This window comes from Epinephelus fuscoguttatus, linkage group LG8 (assembly GCF_011397635.1).
Source record: "Epinephelus fuscoguttatus linkage group LG8, E.fuscoguttatus.final_Chr_v1".
In the NCBI taxonomy this organism is placed as follows: Eukaryota; Metazoa; Chordata; class Actinopteri; order Perciformes; family Serranidae; genus Epinephelus; species Epinephelus fuscoguttatus.
In genome coordinates this window covers 1,097,099-1,121,849 of record NC_064759.1, presented here as the reverse complement: position 1 = coordinate 1,121,849, position 24,751 = coordinate 1,097,099, and the positions used below count along the sequence as shown (strand labels likewise).

Genomic DNA, 24,751 nt, shown 5'->3' with positions numbered 1-24,751 from the left:
CCACTTCACACCGCTGACACTTTTCTCTGTGACGTTGTGAAATGGTTTCATCTCGTCATCGATCTTTGGTCTGAGCTGGACTTTAATCTGCAGAAAGTCCTTGATAGAAGTTAAGAACTCCGTTAAAGAGCTCAGACAGTGAACATCATCTGGCTAAAAGGACAAGTAGATCTGTGTGTCGTCAGCGTAACAGTGACAGGATGACTCATTATAATGACTGATAATGCTGATGATGATGTTTGTGTTCAGAGGTTCAGTCACAGCAGAGAAGCAAAATAAAAGTAAATAACTGTCCCGTTCCTTTCATGACTCCAAACAGTTTGTAGCTTCAGTTAAACCACACAAAAAAATGCCAGAAAAGAAATTTTAACTTCTTGAATCATTGCAAATATAGAAATGTTGTTTAACTCCCACCAAGCTGATGCAAAATGAAGTTAAACTACCAGTGTAATAACACGTAGTTCACCACCAGTCCTCAACACTGCACATCAGTAATAAGATAAACATAAATGACCAATCAGAGACGTGTTCCTGATCTATACTCAGCTCATGTTCTGTTAGCGACTGAAAGGTTCCTGAGTTTCTGGTTCTGTATGAATGTAGAAGGCAGATTTGGGTTCATGTTGGTGCTCTGTACCTGTGACAGTAACTCAGTCAGGTATCAGGTGACTCTGATTGTCTGCTTTGTGTCACATGATTAACAGTCACCTGGATTTTATACTGAAGTTTTTCATCCAGCAGATCAGGTCAAACTAGACAGGCGACATACTGAACACTGATTTCAGACTAAACTAACCCAAGTGTTGATGAACATTAACAGCTCGTGTTACTTCCTTTATTAAACACTGACTCTGTCTCTCACTCCTCTGAACAATGGTTTGATTAAACAGTGACTGAAGTTGATGTTCAGCGACAGCACTGATGAGTTTGGACAAATTTCTGGCTTGTTCATTAGTTTCAGTTCTGGTCTTGTGATGTTGACTCATTGGGGATTTATGTGCAGTTCAATAGTTTGAAATATGTGGAAGTGATACTTTAACTGCTGACTGTCACACAGAGCTCATCAACACACACCCACAGTGAAAGGGGAACACCAACTAAACTAAGGTTTCCACTATGTTATTTTCATCGCCTTGAGAAGTGTAATCAGTATCAGTGACCATGAGTTCATCTCTGTCAGAGTCACACACTAGAGAAGGAAGTGTGTGTTCCAGTCCCCACACTACCACACTAGAATGCCAGGACAAGATGGAGTATGTAAAATGCAGTACGCCAAAAACACCAGGATGTTTTACTGCAGCTGGTCACATGTTGCAGGTTGTAAGGCAGCACGCTTTACTGGCTGTTCTGACCCACAATCCTCTGCACAGTGGAAGAGACATCACATGACTGAGCCGCTGATTGACAGCTGTCAGAAGTCTCAATGACAGGTGACAGTGTACATAAGTAACTGATGACAAGTCAAATACTAATAATAGTGATATTATTATGAACTATGAACATTATATTATGAACTATGAATATTATGAATTATGAACAAAATAATAATAAAGACCAACTCGGGAGGTGTTCTGAGTAAAGTCTGCTGAACCTGCGCCTTGTGAACACAAAGTGCTCCAGGCTCTTTGCCGTTGTGTTCAGCCCTCTAGATCACATGACGTTCACCTGGGACGCTACAAAAACAGACAAAACCACTGTAGCACTTGCACGACGCAGGACGAGGAGTAGTTTGATCTATGGAAGATACTGCACGTCTCCACATGTGGAACGTAGAATACATCAAACAGAAACAGGTTTTCCTCCAATTAGAAGTTCATGTGAAAGCGAGGGGCTTCATGACCTCACTGCAGCACCACGCCACAGTAAAAACTAGACTATATCAATATATATTATATGTAGGCTATAGTGGGAACATTTAAAGAACTGAGACCATTTTCTGTTGGTCCACTTTTTGGTGCACTTTAAGAGTTCAGTTCATTTAAAGAGGACTATATGTGAAACACCCTTTAAGGGCGGCTGCAGAGCAGGTTGCCGACCGTTGTCTTACCCCCAGATTCCACCAGATGCGTGTTGGTTGCGTCTGCGCTCCGGCACGGCAGCAGAGCCGATCCGTTTCAGTTCTAGTCAATGTGTGTGTTTCCACCGGCTGCGGCTGTGCTGCGTTCCGGCTCCGTCACAGCTGCGGTGCTCCGGAGCCCTCCGCAACAGATACGCAGGACTTCTATTTTTGCCAGACGCCAGAGCACAACGCAGCAATTCAGCACAGAGCAGATCGTGCAGGGCAGGAAGTCGTGCACACAACAAAATAAAACCAAATAATAATTTTCAAAATAAAATACACAGTGTTCACAGTGGATCATATTTCCCTGCACTACACCTTGAAAACGTCATAATGGGCGGAGGCAGGCCTGAAGTCAACAGGTCAGAGGTTTTCAGACGTCATTCCGTGATGAATTTGTGAGATCTCGTGGGTCCTTGTGGCTCCCGCAGATGTTGACGGACGGCAGAGCACACAGCAGATAATCAGCGCAGCCGTTCCACACGCATCCAGTGGAATTCCAGCTTCCAGAGTTTAAAGTGTGGAGCTGCTCCGTAGACAGTGAATGGGAGCCTGATTTTGTTTGATGTCTTTTTCATACCCAGATGATCTTTATCTGAGATCTCAGCTCTGAAAGAGAAAATGTTTCCATATGTTAAGAACATTCCCGTCTGTGTCATCATTTAACCATTAACTGTCTATAGAGCTGCTCCACACTTAATACTCCATGACATCACACATTTGAGTTTCAGTACTCTAGTTTTTGAATCTGGGAGACAGTTGTTCATGGTTACTTAAAGTCGTGGACTGTCTCAGACCACAGGAATAATGTGTCTGAACTTTGGCGTAGTTCCCCTTTAAGACTTGGAGAGGTATCAGTCAGATGACATGTGGGTGATGAGAATGTTCAAAACAGTGTCGTGTAATCTAAAATACCATCAGCGTTAACCACAGCCTCGAACAGCCACGAACAGGCACGAACAGGCACGCAGCGTCAGCAAGAGCTGGACATGATGAGCGTCACAGAGACAGAGTGAAGTCAGTCGGCTGGTTTTCAGGTTTGTGTGCTCAAACCAGAGCACAAAATATTATTCTCATTCTTGAGAACTGGGACAAAACCTTAATTTTAAATTTTTGCTTTTCTGTCAGTCTCATTTGGAAAGATCAAAGTCTCAACTATTAAACTTTGTGACGGGACGACATCACAGTGATTTATTTATTGAATATCACACAGGATGGAGGTCAGAGGTCAGATGTGACGGAGCTGAAGTTATATATTCAGTGATTTTACAGCAGTCGTGTAGAGAAATTGTATTTTTGTCTTAACGCTGATCAAAATACTTATTTTTAAACCATCATTCATTTTCAATTTGGGTTTGAAGGAGCTACAGAGTCGACCTGTTACGGTTGAGACACACCTGCTACGACAGAAATCTGGACTCATCTCTAAAGGGCCAACACTTTCATAGGAAATGTATTTTAAAACAAAGGTGATTACAGCAGTACATTTGCACACTGATAGTATCAGTACTTAGTTTTAGATTTTATAAACTTTAAACACATGTTTTAAAATGTCTGAAGTTGTGAAGTCTTCAGTGGGACGAGGCTGATGTCTGACACAGGACAAGTTTAGAAGTAGAAAGAAAATGTAAGCAGATCAAATCATTTTATGAATCATGTTTTTTAATACATGTACATACTTTAAAAATAATGTGTCACCCCAGAAATGAAATGAGTGTGTTGATAAGGTAGAATTTTAAGGGTTTTTATGCCTATGTGCCAGGGACAGCCATGAGCAGAGGCATTATGTTTTTGGGTTGTCAGTCCATGCGTCCATCTGTCCATCTCATTCTTGTGAAGGCGATATCTCAAGAACGGAAGAGACTTTATACAAATTTGGCACAAACGTCCACTTGAACTCAATGATGAAGTGACTATGTTTTGGTGGACATAGGTCGAAGGTCACTGTGACCTTGTCCTTCTCATTCTCGTGAATGTGTCGTCAAGATTTAGATTTAGATTTTGGAGGTCAAAGGTCACTGTGTCCTTGCATCCATCTCATTTTCATGAACACAATATCTCAAGAACACTTTTGGGGAATTTCTTAAAATTTGGCACAAACTTGGACTCCAGGATGAACCCATGAGAATTTGGCAGATGAAGGAAAAATGTTGGTTTTTGATTTGCAGACTTGGAGGGTTTAGTGAATGATTGACTCATAAAGGAGAAATAATAATAATAAAATCATGTGTCAGGATCTTAAACGAACAAACAGTGAGGAGAGATTTGTATCTTCTCTGTCTTCTGACTTCTGAATCCATCCTGTGAAAACATAGTGTCGTCCTCAGTGATCCTCCCTGCAGCCGCTGACACGTTGATCCTCTCTGTGTGGGTTTTATGAAGCCAACACGTTTATCTCGTATGTTTCTGACTGGAGGTCTGATCTCTGCCGGGGTGCTTTGTTTTCTCGGCGTGTTAGCGAGCAGCCGTCTCCTCAAAGGTCAGACGACATCCTGACTTCTGCTGTGGTCCCTGTGTGTGTTTACAGGCATGATGCTGGGCAGCCTGCTGCTCGTCTCCCTGTGTGTCGGGGCAGCAGCCATGTTTGACAGCCGGCTGGACGTCCACTGGGAGCTGTGGAAGAAGACGCACGAGAAGACGTACCAAAATGAGGTGTGAGATAACAATATGCATGTTTTCTCTGGTGTTTGTAGGCGCAGAGTCCGTATATGAGATTTATCATACTGACCTCCTGCACTCTCTCTCTGTGTCTTTGTGTTGAGGTGGAGGATGTGCGCCGCAGGGAATTGTGGGAGAAGAACCTCCTGCTCATTACCATGCACAACCTGGAGGCCTCGATGGGGCTTCACACCTACGAACTGGGCATGAATCACATGGGAGACTTGGTGAGACACTCGCTCGCTCTGCTGCTTTTACCTAAGGAGAAAAAGTTTGATTGATTTATGATCAGCACAGTAATTTATTAATGACACTGTGTTAACGGTGGAAGGTCACTGGCAAAGAGACTAGATACAGTTTGACCAGGTTGAACTTTGAAGCCCTGCAGCTAATCATTATAATGAAGTATCGTCAGGTATATTTTTATATCTGCTACAGAGCTGACAGCAGCAGGAAATCTGAGGCTCCAAAAACTCTACTCTGTGTTAGCTTTCTGTCAGTGTGTTTGTGGTAATCAAATTAAATGCATATATGTTTTACACATATATACATATATATATATATATATATATATATATATATTCATTCATTCATCTTCTAACCGCTTCATCCTCTTGAGGGTCGCGGGGGGGCTGGAGCCTATCCCAGCTGACATCGGGCAAGAGGCAGGGTTCACCCTGGACAGGTCGCCAGACTATCGCAGAGCTGACACATAGAGACAGACAACCATTCACGCTCACATTCACACCTACGGACAATTTAGAGTTATCAATTAACCTAGTCCCCAATCTGCATGTCTTTGGACTGTGGGAGGAAGCCGGAGTGCCCGGAGAGAACCCACGCTGACACGGGGAGAACATGCAAACTCCACACAGAAGGGCTCCCACGCCCGGGATCGAACTGAGCCCTTTTAAAAAGTGAAACTACACTCTTTTTCTGCACGAGTTTTGTAAACAGTCGACTAAAATAATTAGTTTCGCATGAAACATTATGACTGTAAAACCCTGTTATTAAAGCAGCTTTAACTGTTTCAGATCATCAGGACATAAATGACCATATGGTTGTTTTAACATCATGCAGAATGTAAATTTTATCTTCCTCCTCTTTGGCCCTTCCTCTGGTCTGACTGGACTCTCTCTGACACTGTAGTTTTTGGCTCTGGCCTTTCAGGCTTCTCTGAAGTAATGAGATGATTTCCACTCTCAGCAGCCTGCAGTGTGTTCTGCCTCTAAATTAAGGAATGACTGAAGGACTCAGAATGGAATATTAACTAACTGGTGTCTGGTTTATGTCCTTTAACCTGCCTCACACAATCTGTGTCCGACGTTCTTCAGTAACTGAATTTGAGTTTATTGATCTTCATTCACAGCTGAGAGCTATCACTTCAACAGCTCTGATTAAAAGTTCGAGTGCAATGTAGAATCGTGAACTTTGTGAACTTATCATCCACCCTACATGAATCTACAATCTCAACAAAATGGAAACATGTAGACAGAAAATAAAATGGGACCTAAAACACAACCCTGTGGTACACCACAGGTAATGCGAGTTACACAAATAATTACTTATGGTGACTGAGTAGGTTCTTTTCAAAAGGTAAGAATGAAACCAACCATTGTGTCCTCACAAAACAGTTTGTATGATATTCTACAAATTTGTGCTCCACTAATGTCGCTACGTCCTTAATGTACAGTTACATAATTAACATAAAGTTACAGAGGTTAGGTTTAGGAAAAGGACCATGGCGAGGACGTACCTGTAAATGACTTCACTCAAACTTTACACGGTTGCGAACACGTGTCTCCAGAGGTAAATCTCGAGGGAAAGTCCATGTCTTTGTGCCTTGTGCACCAGTTTTGCAGCACTTCAAATTACAAGGGAAAAGTATGAATTTGGGTGCATTACTTTTCTGGGAAAATATTTGAAATGAACAGTAAATGAGAACGGACTGAACTAACTAAGTGCTGTGTCCTTGATGCCAACCCAGGTTTTAAGACGGTTGGTTAAGTATCACGACCTTTTTACAAATGTTTTTACAAAGAATACAAAAAAGATTCAGAACCAAAGATGAAATTTTACAGATCGAAGTGACAGATTTTACAGCACATTAGCATCCATTAGATTTTAATTCTGAGCTGCAACAGTACGTCGATAAACAGAAAATTAATCTGAAACTATTTTGATTATCAATTCATAACTTATGTCACTTCTTAAAAATGCCAAACACTTTCTGTTTCCGTCTTTTCAAATGTGAAGACGTGACCTTGGGTTGTGTTCATTTTCAACTTTCTGTTAATGATGGTGTGAAAAAGGAAGAAGTACACTAAAAACAAAAAAAGTGACATAAAGTAAAAATCTAAAAACTGTAGCTGAAAACACACCAAAAAGCAAAAATATCTAAATAAAATAAATACATTTTTAATACCTGTGTTTTATTCTTGAGTGGAATTTTTCTTCCTTTTTCAATGACAGATTTTATTTTTAATGCCAACACCTCCTGTCACTGTTCAGGCTCCGTGGATTTCAGTCCAGTCAGATTCATAAACTTACATTTCACCTGTTAAAAAGACCTCTGTCCTTTAATAGTTGTCTTTACAGTCCTGCTGTTATCTGCTTCCTGACAGACTCCAGAGGAGATCAGGCAGTTTTATGCCACGCTCAGTCCTCCCACTGACATCCAGAGGGCACCATCTGCCTTCACAGGGGCGTCAGGCGCTGATGTTCCAGACGCAGTGGACTGGAGAGAGAAGGGCTATGTCACCAGCGTCAAGAAGCAGGTAAAGAAAAACACACACTCTGTTTCCATCAGTGACTCATGTAACTGAACATCAGTCAGCAGATTGAAACTGTGGAACATCACAGTCATCGCCCCACTCATTCCTCCTGCTCTTAGTCCTCCAACTTCTAGACAGGAAGTCATCACCACAGCCACTGGTTTGCCACATCCACTTTGTTTTTGCAGCTGAAAATCACTTCCTGACACTTGTTAACACACAGAGCTCACCATCCAACTGCTGTTGTGTTTCTGTTTTTTTGATCTGTTGATCTCAGTTTTGAAAGTGACATCACTTTTTATTTACTCATGGTGACAAAAGTTAAAGATGTGTTTTATTCATTGCTGCACCTTGTGAGTTTGAAATTATAAAGTTCTTTATGAGTGGAGTTCCTCCTGCATGTGTACAGTCAATCAGACCCAAACTGGCCGAGGCGCTCTGAGCATGCTCCACAGTTTCCGCCCCGGGCTTTGACCCGGAAGTCCAATAGCATTAAATGTGTAAGAGAAGAAGAAGCCGGTAACAACATGGAGAAATCTACATCCAGAGCCGTGACTTTTTGGACGGACCAAATGTACAGAGCTGTAAAGTTGTCCACCATGGTAGCAGTTAGCTGCTAGCTAACCGTAGCTAACTTGTTTGTCCATTGTTTGGTCTGTGACGTAATAGGTCAACAGGAAAAAGGTCCAATACTAACAAGCTGAAAGGGGGCATATCTCCACCTATCGTAGAGGAGTCGCACATACTTGGCTCAATAAATGGATTCCCCTCCCGTGCTTGTATACTGGGACAAGGACAGTAGGCCAGTTAGATGTCCTCGTCCAGCTGGGACTGTAGCTCCACTTCACTGTGACTGGAAACCTCCCCACTGTTATGACACGCCCAATTCCTCCCAACGTTATGTCCCAGCTGCAGATCCTGTTTCACTCAAAAATATATCAATATTCTATTTCATCTGGACTGTTTAAAAATATGCTTCAGCCCAAAACAGCCATGTCTATAAATAACACATGCATCATGGGGCCTGTTTGTTGCATTAATTATTATTTCACACAGCTTCATCTTCTCAAGTTAAACAGACAAATGTGGTAAAAAAGTTGGACGGCACAAGAATCGACAAAACACATAAACCTGATAAATCTACTGAACTCTGGCTCACTTTACTGAATAATCATTAATTGATGATGTTTTTCTCACAAACTGACTCTTAAGATTTTGTTGAGAAAAGTCAGAAATAAGAAAAGTTGTATTTTAAATTGTTTCAAAATCTGCAAAGAAGTTTTACATTGAAGACGAAGGAGAAGAAGAGCTGGTGTAGCTCAGATGAGTTTCATCCAAACAGAGACTCACAAGTATTGATTCTGGGATTCCTTGTGTTCTGTGCAACATGTGAGATATATCAGGCAAACAAGGAAATTTCCCCAAAGAGTCGGCAGAGTTCTTTAACCTCTTCTTTAACCTCGGCTGGCTCCGTCTTCACAAACTCCTGTTGTTCTGCCAAACGCTGAGATGTGAAGTGTTTCATCTAACTCTGCAGCTAATAAAGAAAAGAAAAAACACACTGTTTATGACATCAGAGTAACATTGCTGGTTTACATCCAGGGCTCGTGTGGCTCCTGCTGGGCCTTCAGTGCTGCCGGGGCCCTGGAGGGCCAGTTAGCCAAGACAACAGGGAAGCTGGTGGACCTGAGCCCCCAGAACCTGGTGGACTGTTCAGGCAAATACGGAAACCACGGCTGCAACGGTGGCCTCATGCACAGAGCCTTCCAGTACGTCATCGACAACCAGGGCATCGACTCCGACTCTTCATACCCGTACACGGGCGTACAGGTGAGGAACCGCTTCAGTCCTGCTGCAGCTCAAACATGCATCAAAAGAGAGTTAAAAATGCATTAACTTAAAGTCCAGAGAGTCACTTTAAGATGGGAAGGAAAGTATGTGGGAAAAAAAACAATAGGTAAAGGTCAGTTGTCACACACACACACACACACACACACACACACACTTTTATGCATCTGTCCTCATTCCAAACAAGAAATTATAACACAAAGTCTAAACTAAAAAAAAAAAATCATATTTCTCCCAGTTTGTCTTTTTATTTCTTTGAAGTCCAAGAGGCCGTTTACATGTACACAGTGATTTTGATAAACAGAGATATCTTCCTTCGTTTGTGCCCTTCGTTTACACGCAAACGGAGATTTCTCCTCTGAAAACGAGTCTTTCTAAAAACTCCGGCCAGAGTGGAGATTTTGGAAAACTCCGGTTGCGCGTTTGCATGTAAACTGAGATAAATGGAGATAAAGGCAGCCGACGTCACAGTATGCGCCTTAACTTGCGCCTGTGTCAAAAGTGCAACCTATGTTGCTATGGTGACAATGGATACATGGAAGGCTTGAGCTTCTCGTTACACTGCCACCTACAGGTTTGGCATGCTCTTGTGTATATATACACGGGTAAGTGTAAACGAAGATCTTTTTGAAAATGGAGACGGTGAAATGTCCGTTTATGAAAATAGCCAGCAACGTGTAAACAGCCTCTAAGTGTTTTGATTCACTCTTTTGAAACAATCTGAATCTGTTATTAAAACAGTTTTATTGAAGGAATTTCATTTCACACACTCTTTGAAAGACGGTCGTGTGTGTGTGTGTGTGTGTGTGTGTGTAAACTCTGCAGAGGCACAGCGGTGTTTGCTGCTGCTGCAGTTGGACTGTTTGCAGCCAGGTCATCGTCATCTTCAATTCAACTCTCTGCTGAAAAAGTTTAGCAAGTTTTTGCAGAAACAAAATTCAACCTAACAAATGTTAGATTTATTCAGAAACACCTGACACCTGAAGCTGCTGAGGTTTACATATAACACAGTCTAGTCTAGTAGTTAGTTCAGGACACTTTTTGGTAGATTACCAAAACATTTCCCTCAAACTCTGAAGATGACCTTGAGTGTTACTTTTATAACTTGTTGTGGATCTCTGCTGTATTTCTATGAAGAAAATTTGATGCAGAATAAATTAATTTAAGACATTCAAACACTCTGATGGCATGTTCAGGTAAAATGGGACAATCACGTTTGTCCAAGTCCATTTATCAATTCTTTCATTAATTCTTTAAATGAATGAATGAATTAATATTAATATAACCTGCGGTTATTTCTTTTGTAAATCCTCCAACTTTCTGCCTGTTTCCTTGATGCCGAATTGTCTACAATAGACGTGTGAGTGTAACACTGATGGATAAATGTGGACTGTTGTGGCTGACGTGGACTCACTGCTTCATCGTGACAAAACATGTCAGTAAGAACACAAGGTGTCACACAGTAGCATGACTCATGATTGTATGGGAGCAAAAATGCTGGTTTCACTTTAGAAAAAAATTCTGCACGACTTGAAGGACCTCATCATCAGATCGTTTTCTCATCTGCTGTTTCTCAGCACATGAATTCCGGCGAAACGTCTTGTTTGTGTTTGATTGTATTTAACATTCAAACTTCACAAATATGAATCTTTGCTCGTTTTCTGTGACGGCAGAGCAGAAATGTTTTTGGTCGGACCAAACAAGACGTTTGAAGACACGACCTCCAACTCTGGGAACTTGGTGTGATTCACATTTGTCACCATTTGTTGATATTCATTGAACACACAGTTAATCAATTAATCGAGAACATTATCAGCAGATGAATCAATAATGAAAACAATCATCAGCTGCAGTTTTACAAACGATGCTGCAGAGTTGTGTTTGGCTGCAGAGTGAAAACATGACAGCTGCACAAACTGTCACTGGTCAGTTGTTCTGCACACAAGCGTTAATATCTCACTCCTTCATCCTGTAAAAGGATGATTGTTGTTCTCTGATGAAGGCTTCAGCCCAAAAGTCAAACAGGAAGTTGCGGACAAGGACAGATTTTTGCAGTAAATGAAAACATGGTGTTTTCAGTGGAAACATGGAGGAAGTCTGAGTTTGCACTCAGGTTTACAGTGAACAAATCTCTCTATGAGACAACAATGTGGGTGTACAACAAGTTAAGTCCGACCCTTCGGGCTGTAGACTGCAACACTCTTCTCACTTGTCTGTGGTCTGCTCTTAATGTCTCTTTGGAGCAACAATAAATTAATCGGAGCGGACAACGTGTTTGTCCTCCAGGCTTCATCTGGTTCGCTGTTGTTGGTGTTTGTGTGGAGGAGGAGGGCAGTTCTGAGCCGATCCGACAGACTGTTCCAGCCTCGCGGAGGTGTTGTGGCTCTAATTCACCCGAAAAACATAAAAATTCCATCAGTGATGTGAAATATTCTCTTAATAAGCACAGAGACTTGTGTTTCTGTGTGAGAGTCAGTGTGAGAGTCAGTGTGTGGCTCACCTGCTGGAGCATCAACATCAAAACCAGCTGCTGGGAAAAAGACCAAAAGAATAACTCAGTATTTTACAAACATGGACAGTTTGTGGTGCTGTCTTCAGTACGGTCAGGAATACTTCACACAGTTTAAATAATCAGTTTTAACCTCAGTTTGTCCTCTAACTTCAGTCACAGCAGTGCCGCTACAACCCCACGTACCGCGCCGCCAACTGCTCCAATTACAGCTTCCTGCCTGACCAGACTGAGGGGACTCTGAAGGAGGGGGTCGCCACCATCGGACCCATTTCAGTGGGAATTGACGCCACACGGCCCAGATTTGCTTTCTTCAGAAGTGGTATGGTACACACTGCTAGACGCCACTAAATCTCCCAATGTCTGACACACTGTTCCTTTAATTACTGGCTTACAAGTTTCTACAAAAGGTTTTTTTAAAGCATGAATATAACGAGATGTATTTATTATTATTTTGACTGTTTCCATCAGGAGTGTACGATGACCCGAGCTGCACACAGAAAGTGAACCATGGGGTGTTAGTTGTTGGCTACGGCACGCTGGACGGAGCCGACTACTGGCTGGTGAAGAACAGGTGAGATCTAGACCACACATACATACATACATACATACATACATACATATTCAGCTTGTGTATGTTCCTCCTCTGTGTGATGGGGGGAAGTTAAACAGGGAAGTCGGAGCTGTGCGGTAGAGAACACTGTGTCAACAGGCACAGAGGGGTTTGGGATTTTTTGCTGATGTGAGTTTAGTGGTTGAACCAGATTTAAAATTGCACAAACAGCTGTCTCTCAGGCAAATGTTAACTCACACTGTGAGGTCGCTCTGAATCACAGAAACAGTGTGTGTCATAGAACAGAAGGAGTTTCATTTCTCATCACTTACTGCATGAAAAACAACTTCCTGATCTTGAGGGTCTCAGCACGCAGCGTGTTCCTCCATAGGTTTCCTTTATTCTGCATGCACTAAATATTCCAGTTTTGCCCTTATTCTGAAATGATAATTATCCTACTCAGCTGTCTTTATTCCACTAATACTCCTGTTCACATGCAGCCGTGCATACTCTGATTAACCTGTCCTAACATGTTGTTTATGGCTTTAAAAGCAAGCCCCTCATTATTTGGCACTTTCTTAAATTCATTTCAGTTTGATATCACAGCTCCCCAGAGCTGATTGGAGGGTGATTCAGATAACCTGTTGCGCAGGGTGTGGGTACTGACTCCTAATGAAGAACTGAGAGCAGCTTGGTGCATTTCCTCTCTCGGCCAGTCAGCATGTGACGACGCCCTTTCTGAGGGCTGAAGAGGAAACTCACACTTAGAGGCCGTTTACACGTTGCCAGCTATTTTCATAAACGGACATTTCACGGTCTCCATTTTCAAAAAGATCTTTGTTTACACTTCCCTGTGTATATATACACAAGAGCACGCCAAACCTGTAGGTGGCAGTGTAACGAGAAGCTCAAGCCTTCCATGTATCCATCGTCACCATAGCAAAATAGGTCACATGCATATGAGGTCACCTGCATCTGGGCTGTTCTTTGTGTTTTCATGCAAGAGTTTTGGTCACCAAACGATCACCTAACGTCCGTATTCTTTCTATAATGCTTCAGTTTATTGGTTTATGTCACTGAGACCCAATATAACCCACTAACCCCATTTATAACCCCCTTTGGTTATTAATAGAAACGCATCTTACTATATAATGAGGAAAACTGTGTGTGTGTGTGTGTGTGTGTGTGTGTGTGTGTGTGTGTGTGTGTGTGTGTTCCACGTTTTCCTCCTCACTGACTTGGTCAATCCATGTGAAATTTGGCACAGTGGTAGAGGGTCATGGGAGGATGCCAATGAAGCAATATTACATCAATTGGCCAAAGGGGGGCGCTATAGCAACCCATTGAAATGTCAAACTTTGAATGGGCATATCTCATGCCCCGTATGTGGTAGAGACATGAAACTTTGCACAGAGATGCCTCTCCTCATGAGGAACACATTTGCCTCAAGAACCCATAACTTCCGCTTATATAGATTTTCCACCATTTTGAATGTTTTGAAAAACACTTCAAATGGATCTCTTCCTAGGAAGTTTGAGCGATCTGCATGAAACTGGGTGAACAGAATCTAGGGAGCAATATCTAAAGTTCCCTCTTGGCAAAAGTTGGAAAACTTCCTAAAACTGAGCTTCTATAAGGCAATGAATATTGCGGAGGGCGTGGCTCATCACATAAAGGTGTAGAACATCTCAAGGGTTTCACCCATCACCACGCAACTTTGTAGGCATATGACCACACATAATCTGAGGACCCTCCATTATTGAGCCCATCAAACAAAATGGGGGCGCTAGAGAGCTCATTTCTTATCTAGGCCTAACCGCCATATGGATTTTTACTAAACTTGGTAGATATGTAGAACAGGACGCCTCAAGGTGACTGGAGAAATTTAACTCTAATTGGCAACTGGGTGGCGCTATAACAACAGAAAAATGCTTCAAAATGGCTAAAATGCGACCGATCGCTGTGGCTCCCCCTGTGGACCAATGTTGGTGTTGTTTCTAATGTTTGGTATGACTAAGTCATGGTATGGTATGCTGTACATAATCACGGAAACTGTCAGTGTGTCATTCTGTCAGTCAGTCATTCTGTCTGTCCCACGTTTTTCTACTCACTGACGTGGTCAATCTATGTGAAACTGCACATAGGCATTGAGGACTGGCATAGGTAGAAGGTGACACAGCTACCAATGGGGATGGACTAGTTTGTTCATTATTGTTAAGGAGGCATTTCCATTGTGACACTTGTGAATATATTTTTTATAATGTGGTTGGGACTGGTCCTCACACTTCTTTCTAACCTGTTGACATCCAGTCTTTTATGATGCTTAAGTTTGTTTCTCCTTGTGACCAGAAACGTGGGCTTTTCTTTTGGCCACGTGTTTCTACTCCAGCGCGGCAAACTGTTGGTTTGTGTTCAACGCACAGAGCTGACTGTAAACAGACAAGAGGCTGTGTGTCACAAAATGCAATTTAAAACCACAGTTGATGACGTGCATGTTCCGAATGTGCTGTGTTAATGTCCACAGAATGCTGTTAAAACCAGAATAATGTCAGCATATTCCACATGTCTTAATCACAAAGTGAGTCTGAAGATTTAAACAGGATATGCTGTTTACATGACCTTTATCAATTTCATAATATTTCCATAGTTAGAATAATATTGAAACAAAGTTGTGATGAACAAACACACGTTAATCTGCTGCACACTGTCGTTCACCATCACCACCTCCATCACCACCTCCATCACTCATGTGGAAACAGGGGAAAGTTACTTTAGACATTTAGTTTTACCAACAGGTATAAGACTTCACTCTGAGTTATTTAAGCCCAGTCACCAGAGGGAAATGTTGGTATTGTACGTGGCACCGGGCGATATGGCTTAAAAATAATAGTAATATTGCAATATTTTTGGGCTACATCACAATTCGTGATATATATATATCTATATATATTTAAATCTCCTCTAAAGTCCAGTAGACTACTGAAGTACAAAATTATTAAATGAACTACAGTTACAAAAAAGTTAAAGTACTGTTATAATAAAGATAAGTAAAGTATTGCTATTACATAAATCAGAACCACTGGTGCTTTTCTTCTCATCTCGGACAGGAAGTGTTAATGTTTGTGCTGTGAACTTGAAGCTTCCGGTCAACAGTTAGCTGTTAGCAGTCAGCAGAAAGTTAAACTGCCTTTGTGTCTTTAAACATGAGAGCTGGAAACAAACTAACAGCTCTCCAGTTTATGTATTAACAGTATTTGCAGGTCGCGCTGGTGCTCCACGGTCGCAAACTGTGACGCAGTAGTCGGGGCGTGGAGCCCTGCAGGTACAACGACATGTGCAGTGGTGCACTGTTACTGTTACACTTTTAAACATGAGGATTTATTCACTGTGAGCTGAAAACACACCATGAGGATCTCCAGTTTATATATTAGTACTTTAAATTTGCGCTGGTGCTCCACGGTCACAAAATGTGGCTAAACAGTTGCAGCCTGGAGCCCTCGCACACTGTCTCTCAGGACAAAGTGATCTGTGTGTGTAACACATCATGTTTAAGTCCTTTTTTTATGTGTCTGAGAGAAGATGAGAACTGAAACACTGAAGTGAGTCTCATGCCTGCGGCTTAAAGAACGTGACAGTTTATACTCAGTGTTCTGATACAGTCATTTTATACATCCCATGTGAGACAAGCCACGATACATTCAGTGTGTATATGAATGTATACGTGATGTAGTATATGAGCTGACTCTGTTATCACGAGGTGGAGGTGGAGGGTAGTGATGGGATTTCTTGTTCACTTTGAAGAGCCGGTTCAAAGATGCGGTTCGTTCGTTCGGTTTTTTTGTTTAATGTTTTTTTTTCGCTGTGTGTGGGGCGGGGGGTGTTAGTGGGTTCAACTACGAATTGCATTGCTGATTTATCGCATCACGTGATCTGGATATTGTAACTTGGACCCAGAATAGACTCCGCAGATATAAGGTTTGGTACTAGCCCGTTTAATGTTTGACTTTTAACTGTCAAGCTGCACTAGTGAGCAGCTGCACTGTCTCTCTCCCTCACAAACTAGTCTCTCTCAACTTGTTCCAGATCAAATAATCTGAAATTAATGGATACAGAGTAAATTAATGCAAAAAACAAATAAATGAGGAACTGGCTCGTTCACTCTAAAGAGCCGGTTCAAAGATTCGGCTCGTTCCTGAACGTCACATCACTAGTGGAGGTGGACCGTGTGACACCTCGGAGAGACGCCTGCCAGGCTGCAGACCACAGTTCAACACCAACAAATGACACACGAGGGCATTTCGAGCTGTGTTTGTGGGGACCACCTCGGGAACTCTCAGCCAAAACAGGATCTTTTTCCGACAAGTGTTTTTTGTGCCTGAACCTAACCGCACATTAACCACAGCGTGGGTGAAACATAAAGAAACATCAAGGTTCAACATGTGACGTGTAAAAGTCACATATCTGTACAGAGACTTACAGTGCCAACATTTATTCAGGCGACTGGGCTGAACAGTTAAAATAACAGTTTAGCTTGAGGTCAGATAACTCTTAACACTGAAAACAGTGACTGCTGAACTGTTAGCATGACGTGCTGGTGATTGTTAATAAGGATGTGTATTAGTATCTGCTGTTGTCTTTATTTTATTCTTTGTGTCTCTGCTCTTTGTGTGCAGCTGGGGCGTCAACTTCGGAGACCAGGGCTACATCCGGATGGCTCGCAACAAGAACAACCAGTGTGGCATCGCTCTGTACGGCTGCTACCCCATCATGTAGCTGCAGCTGGACTCAGTCTGCTCCTCAAGTTCCCTTCTCTTTGTGTATACGGTGTTTTTACACTTTAATTCCTCATTAATCATGAAACTTTATATTTCTACAGTGTTTTTAAAAATCTTGTTTTAATGTCACTTTATTCACCTTCACTGAACTCGTCTGGACTTTGTGTGTGTGTGTTTGTGTGTGTTGGAGTGTGTAATAAAGAGAAAGATGCAGTCTATAATCTGTAATCTGTAATCTGGGCCTGTCAGTAAATATCAAATGTGTGTTCTGATGCCATGAAGCAGCACTTTGTCACTGTGTTAAATGGAAACAGCCTGAGAGGATCCGTTGACTCTTTAGGGAAATTGGCTTGTTGGTCAATTTAGCTTTTACATGTTCGGACAGCAGGAACGCCAAAATCAATACACGTGTCTCTGGTTAATATCTCTGTCCTGTGCTCATGCTGATGTGATAGCATATCATGTACTCGCTGCCTGCAGGCCACATGAACATCGTCTGAGCTAGAAGAAAAGGGTGAAGGGTATTTTTTATTTTCTACACATCAAACATCAACAGACTTTTTACAAAAAGTCCAAAGATTCATTTTAAATAAATGGTTTAAGACATTGAGTTTATTTTCTTATTTTAAAGATGAGAAGATGCCACTGTCACATCTGTCTGTCTGACACAGACCTACAGCTCACAGCTGATTAACTGACACAGCTGCAGTCACCAGCTAAAGTTCACTAATAAACACTTCACTGTTGAGAGAAACAGTGCATCAGATTTAGTGGCGTCAGTGAGGATTACAGATTACAGCCAGCTCAAACTTCTCCTGGTCAGAATTCCATCAGTGTTCATTGTCAAGGAGGTTTTTACCTCCTGCTAACTACGGTGGCCGACACAAAAATACAATATAGAATCAGGTGCAACAGTACAGAGGGGGAACAAGCTGAGATCAAACAGACAAGATGTTGAATTATTAAATGGATGAAGAAATAATAAAATTAATTTGAAAGCCAGGGCTGTTTTTGTAAATCATTCATCATTCATCTTTAAGTTGAACACTTTGATTCCATTTTTGTTTTCATGCATTTTAGGACATTCAGATAGGAAACAAACTCATGAGGGAACACACCAAACCAGGTTTCACCTTCATACAGGAGCGTAGATAAAGACAGTGCAGGCTGTGTGTTGGTGTGTGTGTGTGTGTGTGTGTGTGTGTGTGTGCCTTATAACTAGACTACAGTGCACTGGGGCCCATGGTAACCACCTTACGTCACTGCCTTCAAATATTCAGATTTGAGTTGATAAAACTTTCTAAGAATGAGAGTGTTAGTGAGCAGGAAGTTATCCTTCTTGTCATCCACGACGAGTCCAGAAACATCCTGTTGAGAAAAGTTTTTAAGTTGGTAAAACTTTTGGGGAGAGGCAGACACCAAGCAACAAGGCCTCAGAAAACAAACACTGGAAAAATAAATGATCAATACTTTAAGTCTCATCACAGAACACACCAATTATTGGTAAATAATCAATACTAAGTGATTCTCGTAACAATTTGACTGGATGGATATCTAGAGTCAGTGTTTGGTTTGTCCATTCTGGGCTACTGTAGAAACATGGCGGTGCAACATGGTGATGTCTGTAGACGAGGACCTGCTCCCTGTGGAGATATAAACAGCTCATTCTGAGGGAAGCAGAACACAACCATTAGATTAGATTCCACTGAAATCCAACACACTGGTGCTTTAAAGGACTAAAAGATTATCTGATTATAAAAATGATCACCAAGTTACGTTTTTTTGTGGGGACAAACGTACGTGTTGTAAATATTGAGGGGGGCGTGTCCCCCCCTGCGTCCCCCCTGAAATCTACACCTGTGCAGGTCAAGACTTCAGACTGAGGCTGATACAGTCAGAGGCCCCTGCTCCGTCTCATTTGACTAAGGTGTCCTCGGCCTGAAAAATACCAACAACACCTGGTTTAGAACCACAAAACATGAGAAACACTCCAGTTGCCATAATAAATGTTGGCTTTGTACATTTCAGCAAACTACACACACGTTTAATTTGCACGTCATGATGTCACAGATATGTTGAAACTTTTGATTCAAGCGAGGCTGTGGTTAAAGCGTGGTTTGGTTGAGCCACAAAAACTTTTTGGTTAATGTTCAGAAAAGCTCATGTTTTGGTCAAAATACCGAGTTGCGGGAGCGCAGTCCTGACAGGAAAACAGTGATGCCTCAGTAAAAAACAAGTGTTCTTCATGTCTATAAAGCTGCTGCAAACACAGCGATGACTCAGTCAAAACAGTTTTGTTGTTTGTTAGTGCTGACATTGGTCTGCAGCTCGGCAGGTGTCGTGCTGAGGTCGCACCATCCCCTCCACCTCCTGGTGACAAAGTCAGCTCATGAGCTATAACACTTTAGAAACGCTGATATGATGCGTACAAACGTATTCCTAGTTTGTAGCAATGTACAATGCCACCATTTACCTTTGGCAGCTACACTGTGAACCCCGATCCACCCATGACACTAACTTTGTCAAAATGACATAAAAACTTTATGTTCACTAGACACAAAAACTCATCACTGTGAACTTGACAAACATTATTTTATGTTGAGTCAACAATTTTTGGGTTTTGAGTCAATTTGACTCAAATTTCTAAGGGTGACGGTTACTGCAACCCTGACCCCGTTTTGTCTAATTAATTTAAGGCCATTAAACAACACTATCAATGTGCACTTAACATGTTGTGTCGTGTTGGGGCTAAGAGGGTGGAGCTTCCCAGCATGCAATGAGACAATGTATTTCAGGCCATAAGCCGATTAAATGTGATTTAAATGTGTTGTAAATCACTGAGGTTACCCATCACACAGTGATTAATGTTTCTGTGTTTCACAGTGGTTCAAATGGCTTTCAGTTAATGTGGTAAAAGACATTTTGCTCCATGAGTTCAGTCGTATCCACAGTTAGTGACGTCCCGTCTGTGTGGATATTAGAGTGTCTGACATAAAGTTGTGCTGAGGTGAATCTTTTTGCCTTATTCTTGCTGTCGAGACACTTAATCCTGCTGCAGTGAGTTTGTATTGTCCAAAAGAAAAAAAGAAATGTTAGAAAGTGTGTGTCAGTGTTGTTATGTTCATATGACTAGAATTAAATGCTTAAACAACAACAACAAAAGTTAAAGTGAAACTGATCCGGGTCATTGGACACTTTGATTTTTTGTATTAAACTAAAAGTTTTGAGTGAAGCTGTTTCCAAAAAATTTAGGTCGAGAGAGCGAACATGGGTTTACTGTGTGAACTGTTCCAGAGAGTCCAAATCTGTGAGGCTGAATTTGGGGAAAATTCATCTAAGTTTTTGAACCCAGGATCCAGAATCTTTGCATTTAGATGTTCAGAAAATAAAACGCTGCCAGGGGTTTAAATGTTTTCATTAAGAATCATTACAGAGCTGAGAGACGCAGATATATATATTCTGTATATTTCTCATGCAGTGCATCGACTTTAAAAGCAGCATCAGGGTTTATGAGTTTGATTTCTTGCACCTTTGTTGGATGAATCTGATTTAAGAGACTGCAAAATATTGCATAACAACATTTTTAAAAAATGCTGTTGAGTGTCGGCTCTAAAAACCCAGAGCGCTCGGCGCTAACACCTCCAGCAGGGTCTGAATGAAGTCAACAGAAATCCAGTGTTGGGTTACAAATGAGTCATTTTTATTTTTTTAGTGCAACATCACAACAAACAATTTTCACATGAGGTATTCAAAGGGATTTTCTTTAGTTGTTGATACAAAATGTCCCACCATGATTGACGTTTAAAGTGTTGTGTATCTTTTTTTATTATTTTAAAGCCTTTGGTTGGTTAGCCACATTCATTAGTAAGTCTAACACATGGACAAGAATGGCACGATAAAGCATGGTGGGTCGAGTCCAAGCTGAGGAAACTCAGACTCAGTCAAATATAATATTTCCCTCAGCTCTTCCCCGGTTAAAGCTTTTTGTATGGATTTCATTAATTCCTACTTACAACAGTGGGATCAAACAGTATTTCAACTACACTAAACATTTTGGAAAAAACAGGGGTGGGAGGGGTGGCTTACAAATGTGGAAAAATAGCTTCTGTCTCCTCCGACCTTTTTTTATTTTTGGATGAGCGCTTGATTCTTGGGCTTTTCTGTTACAGCAAGTCACATGATTCTAGATTTCGGAAAACAAGGAATAGGCAACGTTGATTACAGCAAGATCCTCCTTGCCTGGATTGTCACCTCCTTCTTTTTTGGTCTTGAGAATGATTTTCTTTATATACAGGACATGGATCGATGGGACACTCTAGCATACTGGACTTAAGCTTTGGCTGGACGGAGGCCTCGTTCGGCTCCTGGTACGGATTGATTCCAGCACATTTGGTTTGGAGTAAAAGGCATGAAGAAGAGACGGATGAACAGACAAGATAGATAGATAGATCGATAGATAGATAGACAGACACCCTGACAGGATGGATTCTTTGGTTAAGGAATATCTTTGCCACACAACATCTCACACAGTTGAGGTAGATGGGTAAAGTCTTCATGTACACACAGGGGACAGGGCGGGGACAGACGGACGGGGGACACTGGGGTTCACAGAGTCAAAAGACTTCCATCTGGAGACACTGCCTCGTGTCAGTTTCTCAGTTCCAGCTCAACATAATACTGTTTCAATGCAACATAAATAATCAGCACATCAAACCCCACTGGTGCTTTTTGAATCCTCTGAGTGCTACGGTAGCTCTGATAGGGAACTGCTAAAACTACCCAAGATACATAACGATTCAGCAGTTACCCATCAATCTTTGGTTGTTTTTTGGTTTAAACATTATCAAAAAATGACTTTTTTTGGTCTTTTTCTCTCTTTTTTTATTCTGAAAGTATATAATCGCTTTCAGTTCCACTATTTCATCATCATCATCATCCTCGCTCCCCTCAGAATCACCCTGCGACGGCCTCGGCTGCCAGACTTGTTTCAGGGTCAAGTTTCTAAAAGAGCCACTAGGGGGTGCCGCAGGCTAAAATGGCACTGCTGATCACCTGCAGCAGCCAACTGGAGTCACTCCTCCCTTCCTCCCTCCCTCCCTGCCTCCCCCTGCCTCCCATCTGTACAGAAAGGGAAGAGCTTCCCTGTTTGACACGGAGCAGAAGGTGGCTCAATACAAAAAGCTCTGTCTCCATTTTGGGCTCTGAGTCACAGAGACAAAGAGAAACCTGAAAGGTGTCACCTCAGCTTTGATACAATGACAGTAGTGAGCAGGGGTCGGCAGAGGAGCCTCCCAGCTCTTTTATTTTTCCCCCTGTACAGACTCAACCGCACACCCCCACCTCCGCCCCCCCTCGCTCTCAGCATGCTTACAATTGTTGCTCATTAAAGTTTAATTCAGCTCCATGCCCCACTACTCCAACACCTCCTATTCCTCAAACAACCCCCCTCCCACCTCTGCTGCACACACACACACACACACACACACACACCAATACCACCATCCTCATTCTGGATGATTCAGCCTCCTCTCTGATCTCCCCCCGCCCCCTTTGAATGCCCCCTAAAGCCCACAGGTCTGGCCAAGAGCGGACCCCAGACCAGATACCCAGAGAGGAGACGGGATGAAAAAAGCCTCCCCTTTGAAGTCCGCGAAAAAGTCGATGGCCTCTTTCATGACCGCCCGTCTTTCAAGTGCACGCTGTGAAGGGGGCCCCGGCAATCCGCCCCCTTCCAACGTTAAAGACAGAGAAAGAGAGAGACGGAGAGATGGAGGGAGAGGGTGGAAAACGGCCAAGCTAGCCTCGCCACTCTTTGGCAGCATTTACGCCGGGGTCAGAATCAGATCTGCAAAGATTCTCTCCTCATTTAGGCATTCACAACGCAGCAGGCTGGAAAACCAAATCACTTGTCCCTGTGTGAGCTGCTGCCGGACCCAAACAACCCGAGAGAACCTGGACCAAACTGAAGAACCCCACATGATCAGGAGTGAACCCTGACGCTCTTTTTTACCAACATGGAATGGGTTCAGTTTCGGTTCGCACACCTAATGTTGAACCAGTCGGAGCATTTCAACCAACAACAAATTTGTTCCCAGCTGGATCCAAAAAACAGCAGGTTTTACTCAAATACAAATATGACAGGGCGTGTCATTCTCTGCATGTTGTACTAAGAGCAAGGAGTCTAACACATCTTCTGCGTCTTCTTATCATTAATCGTTGGTCCATGCTTGGTTCTTTTTTGGATAAAATCAAATTTCTGACAGAACAAACGTTTGTACCTACTCAGTACAATCCGCCATCTTGCTACTGCTGTTAACTTCCATTGTGCAACAGCCTCCGTCAATGACGCATCTTTGATTACAATGGTTAATGGTTAATTTGGTGGAGAAGAGGTAACAGAGGGCCAGAAGCAACACAATCTAAGATTCTTACAAAATGAGGAGCTAACTTTTTTATAGCCCTTCTCCACTAAAATCAGAGCATGTACGCTACATTTTTAAACACGCAAAAATCAGCTAAAAATAGGTGATAGACTCCTTTCTCACTGCCAGTGACCAAAGCTGCGTACAAGACTAGCGTACGCCTTTCTGTGTGTGTTTGGTGTGTCACATTCAGTGTCACAAACAGGCCAGAAAACAGGTTAGTAAACATTAGAAAGCAGCATGGCGGCCAGTGAAAATGTTATGGTGGTTACTTCTTTTCATGTATTTCAAACATATTCAGTCTCTGTTTCAATCTCAGACGAATTTGGATCGATGTTTGAGCACTGCTTGGGTGGAGACAAGGCTTGTCACTGCATCTCCCTGGTTAAGGGGAAAAAATTAGTGCCTTCATTTCTATAAATGCCAATCGTAGCCGGAGCCGTGACTATCATTTGACCCAGAAGTGAAGTGTGATCATAACCTTTCCCACAACATTGAACAGCCGGATGGTGTTAACGAGTTTTTTGTGCAGTGGAAAAGTGGCTTTAGACTTTTAAAGGTCCAGGGACAAAGTCTACGATCGCAAGACCAAACCAAATCAGAGATCCAGAGAAGATGAAGAACAAACCAGAAACACCCAGAATGCCAGGAACGAAGACCTTTAGAACCCAGGGAACAAAAATCCAAGAAACCCAAGAAGACCCCGGGAGCACACCTTCAGAACCCCGAAGGTCCAGGAGCGAACCCTAAGAACCCTGATGGAACTGAGACAACTGTCAGAAGGCTTGGCATGTGGAGGACGGTGAGATCACACTGAGTCGGACATAGACAGGAGTGTCTGCACTGCACTGGGGAGGGGGGCAGGTGAGGGACATGGGGGGGTGGGGGGGGGGGGGGGGGTCACAACCATGCATTTCCCCAGGCAGACACACAGTGCGCATGTTTGCATGTGACCCTGAAGGACTTGCACTCGACAGGGCCTGCAGACGGCGCTTTAAGTGGGTCCCCTGACACTTGACACACTCTGCCAGATGGCATTGGTCTGAACACAACTTTACAAGCAACCTGTGAACCTATGGGATGCCACATCATCATCATCATCATTATTATAATTATTGTTCTTATTATTCATAGTATTAATTATAAATATTAT

General features: G+C 42.4%; 1 protein-coding gene across 1 annotated transcript in view; it reads left to right on the top strand.

The window, feature by feature from the left end:
- Nucleotides 1-18,178, top strand: part of LOC125892608 (cathepsin S-like) — an 853,108-nt gene extending 834,930 nt beyond the window's left edge. Inside the window, exons 3-9 of the mRNA XM_049582639.1 lie at nucleotides 4,587-4,711; nucleotides 4,822-4,944; nucleotides 7,342-7,494; nucleotides 9,094-9,321; nucleotides 12,005-12,170; nucleotides 12,320-12,422; nucleotides 17,075-18,178. Coding sequence (XP_049438596.1) covers nucleotides 4,587-4,711; nucleotides 4,822-4,944; nucleotides 7,342-7,494; nucleotides 9,094-9,321; nucleotides 12,005-12,170; nucleotides 12,320-12,422; nucleotides 17,075-17,174 — 998 coding nt within the window. The 3' untranslated portion in view covers nucleotides 17,175-18,178. The remainder of the gene's footprint in view (nucleotides 1-4,586; nucleotides 4,712-4,821; nucleotides 4,945-7,341; nucleotides 7,495-9,093; nucleotides 9,322-12,004; nucleotides 12,171-12,319; nucleotides 12,423-17,074) is intronic.
- The last annotated feature ends 6,573 nt before the right edge of the window (nucleotides 18,179-24,751 follow it).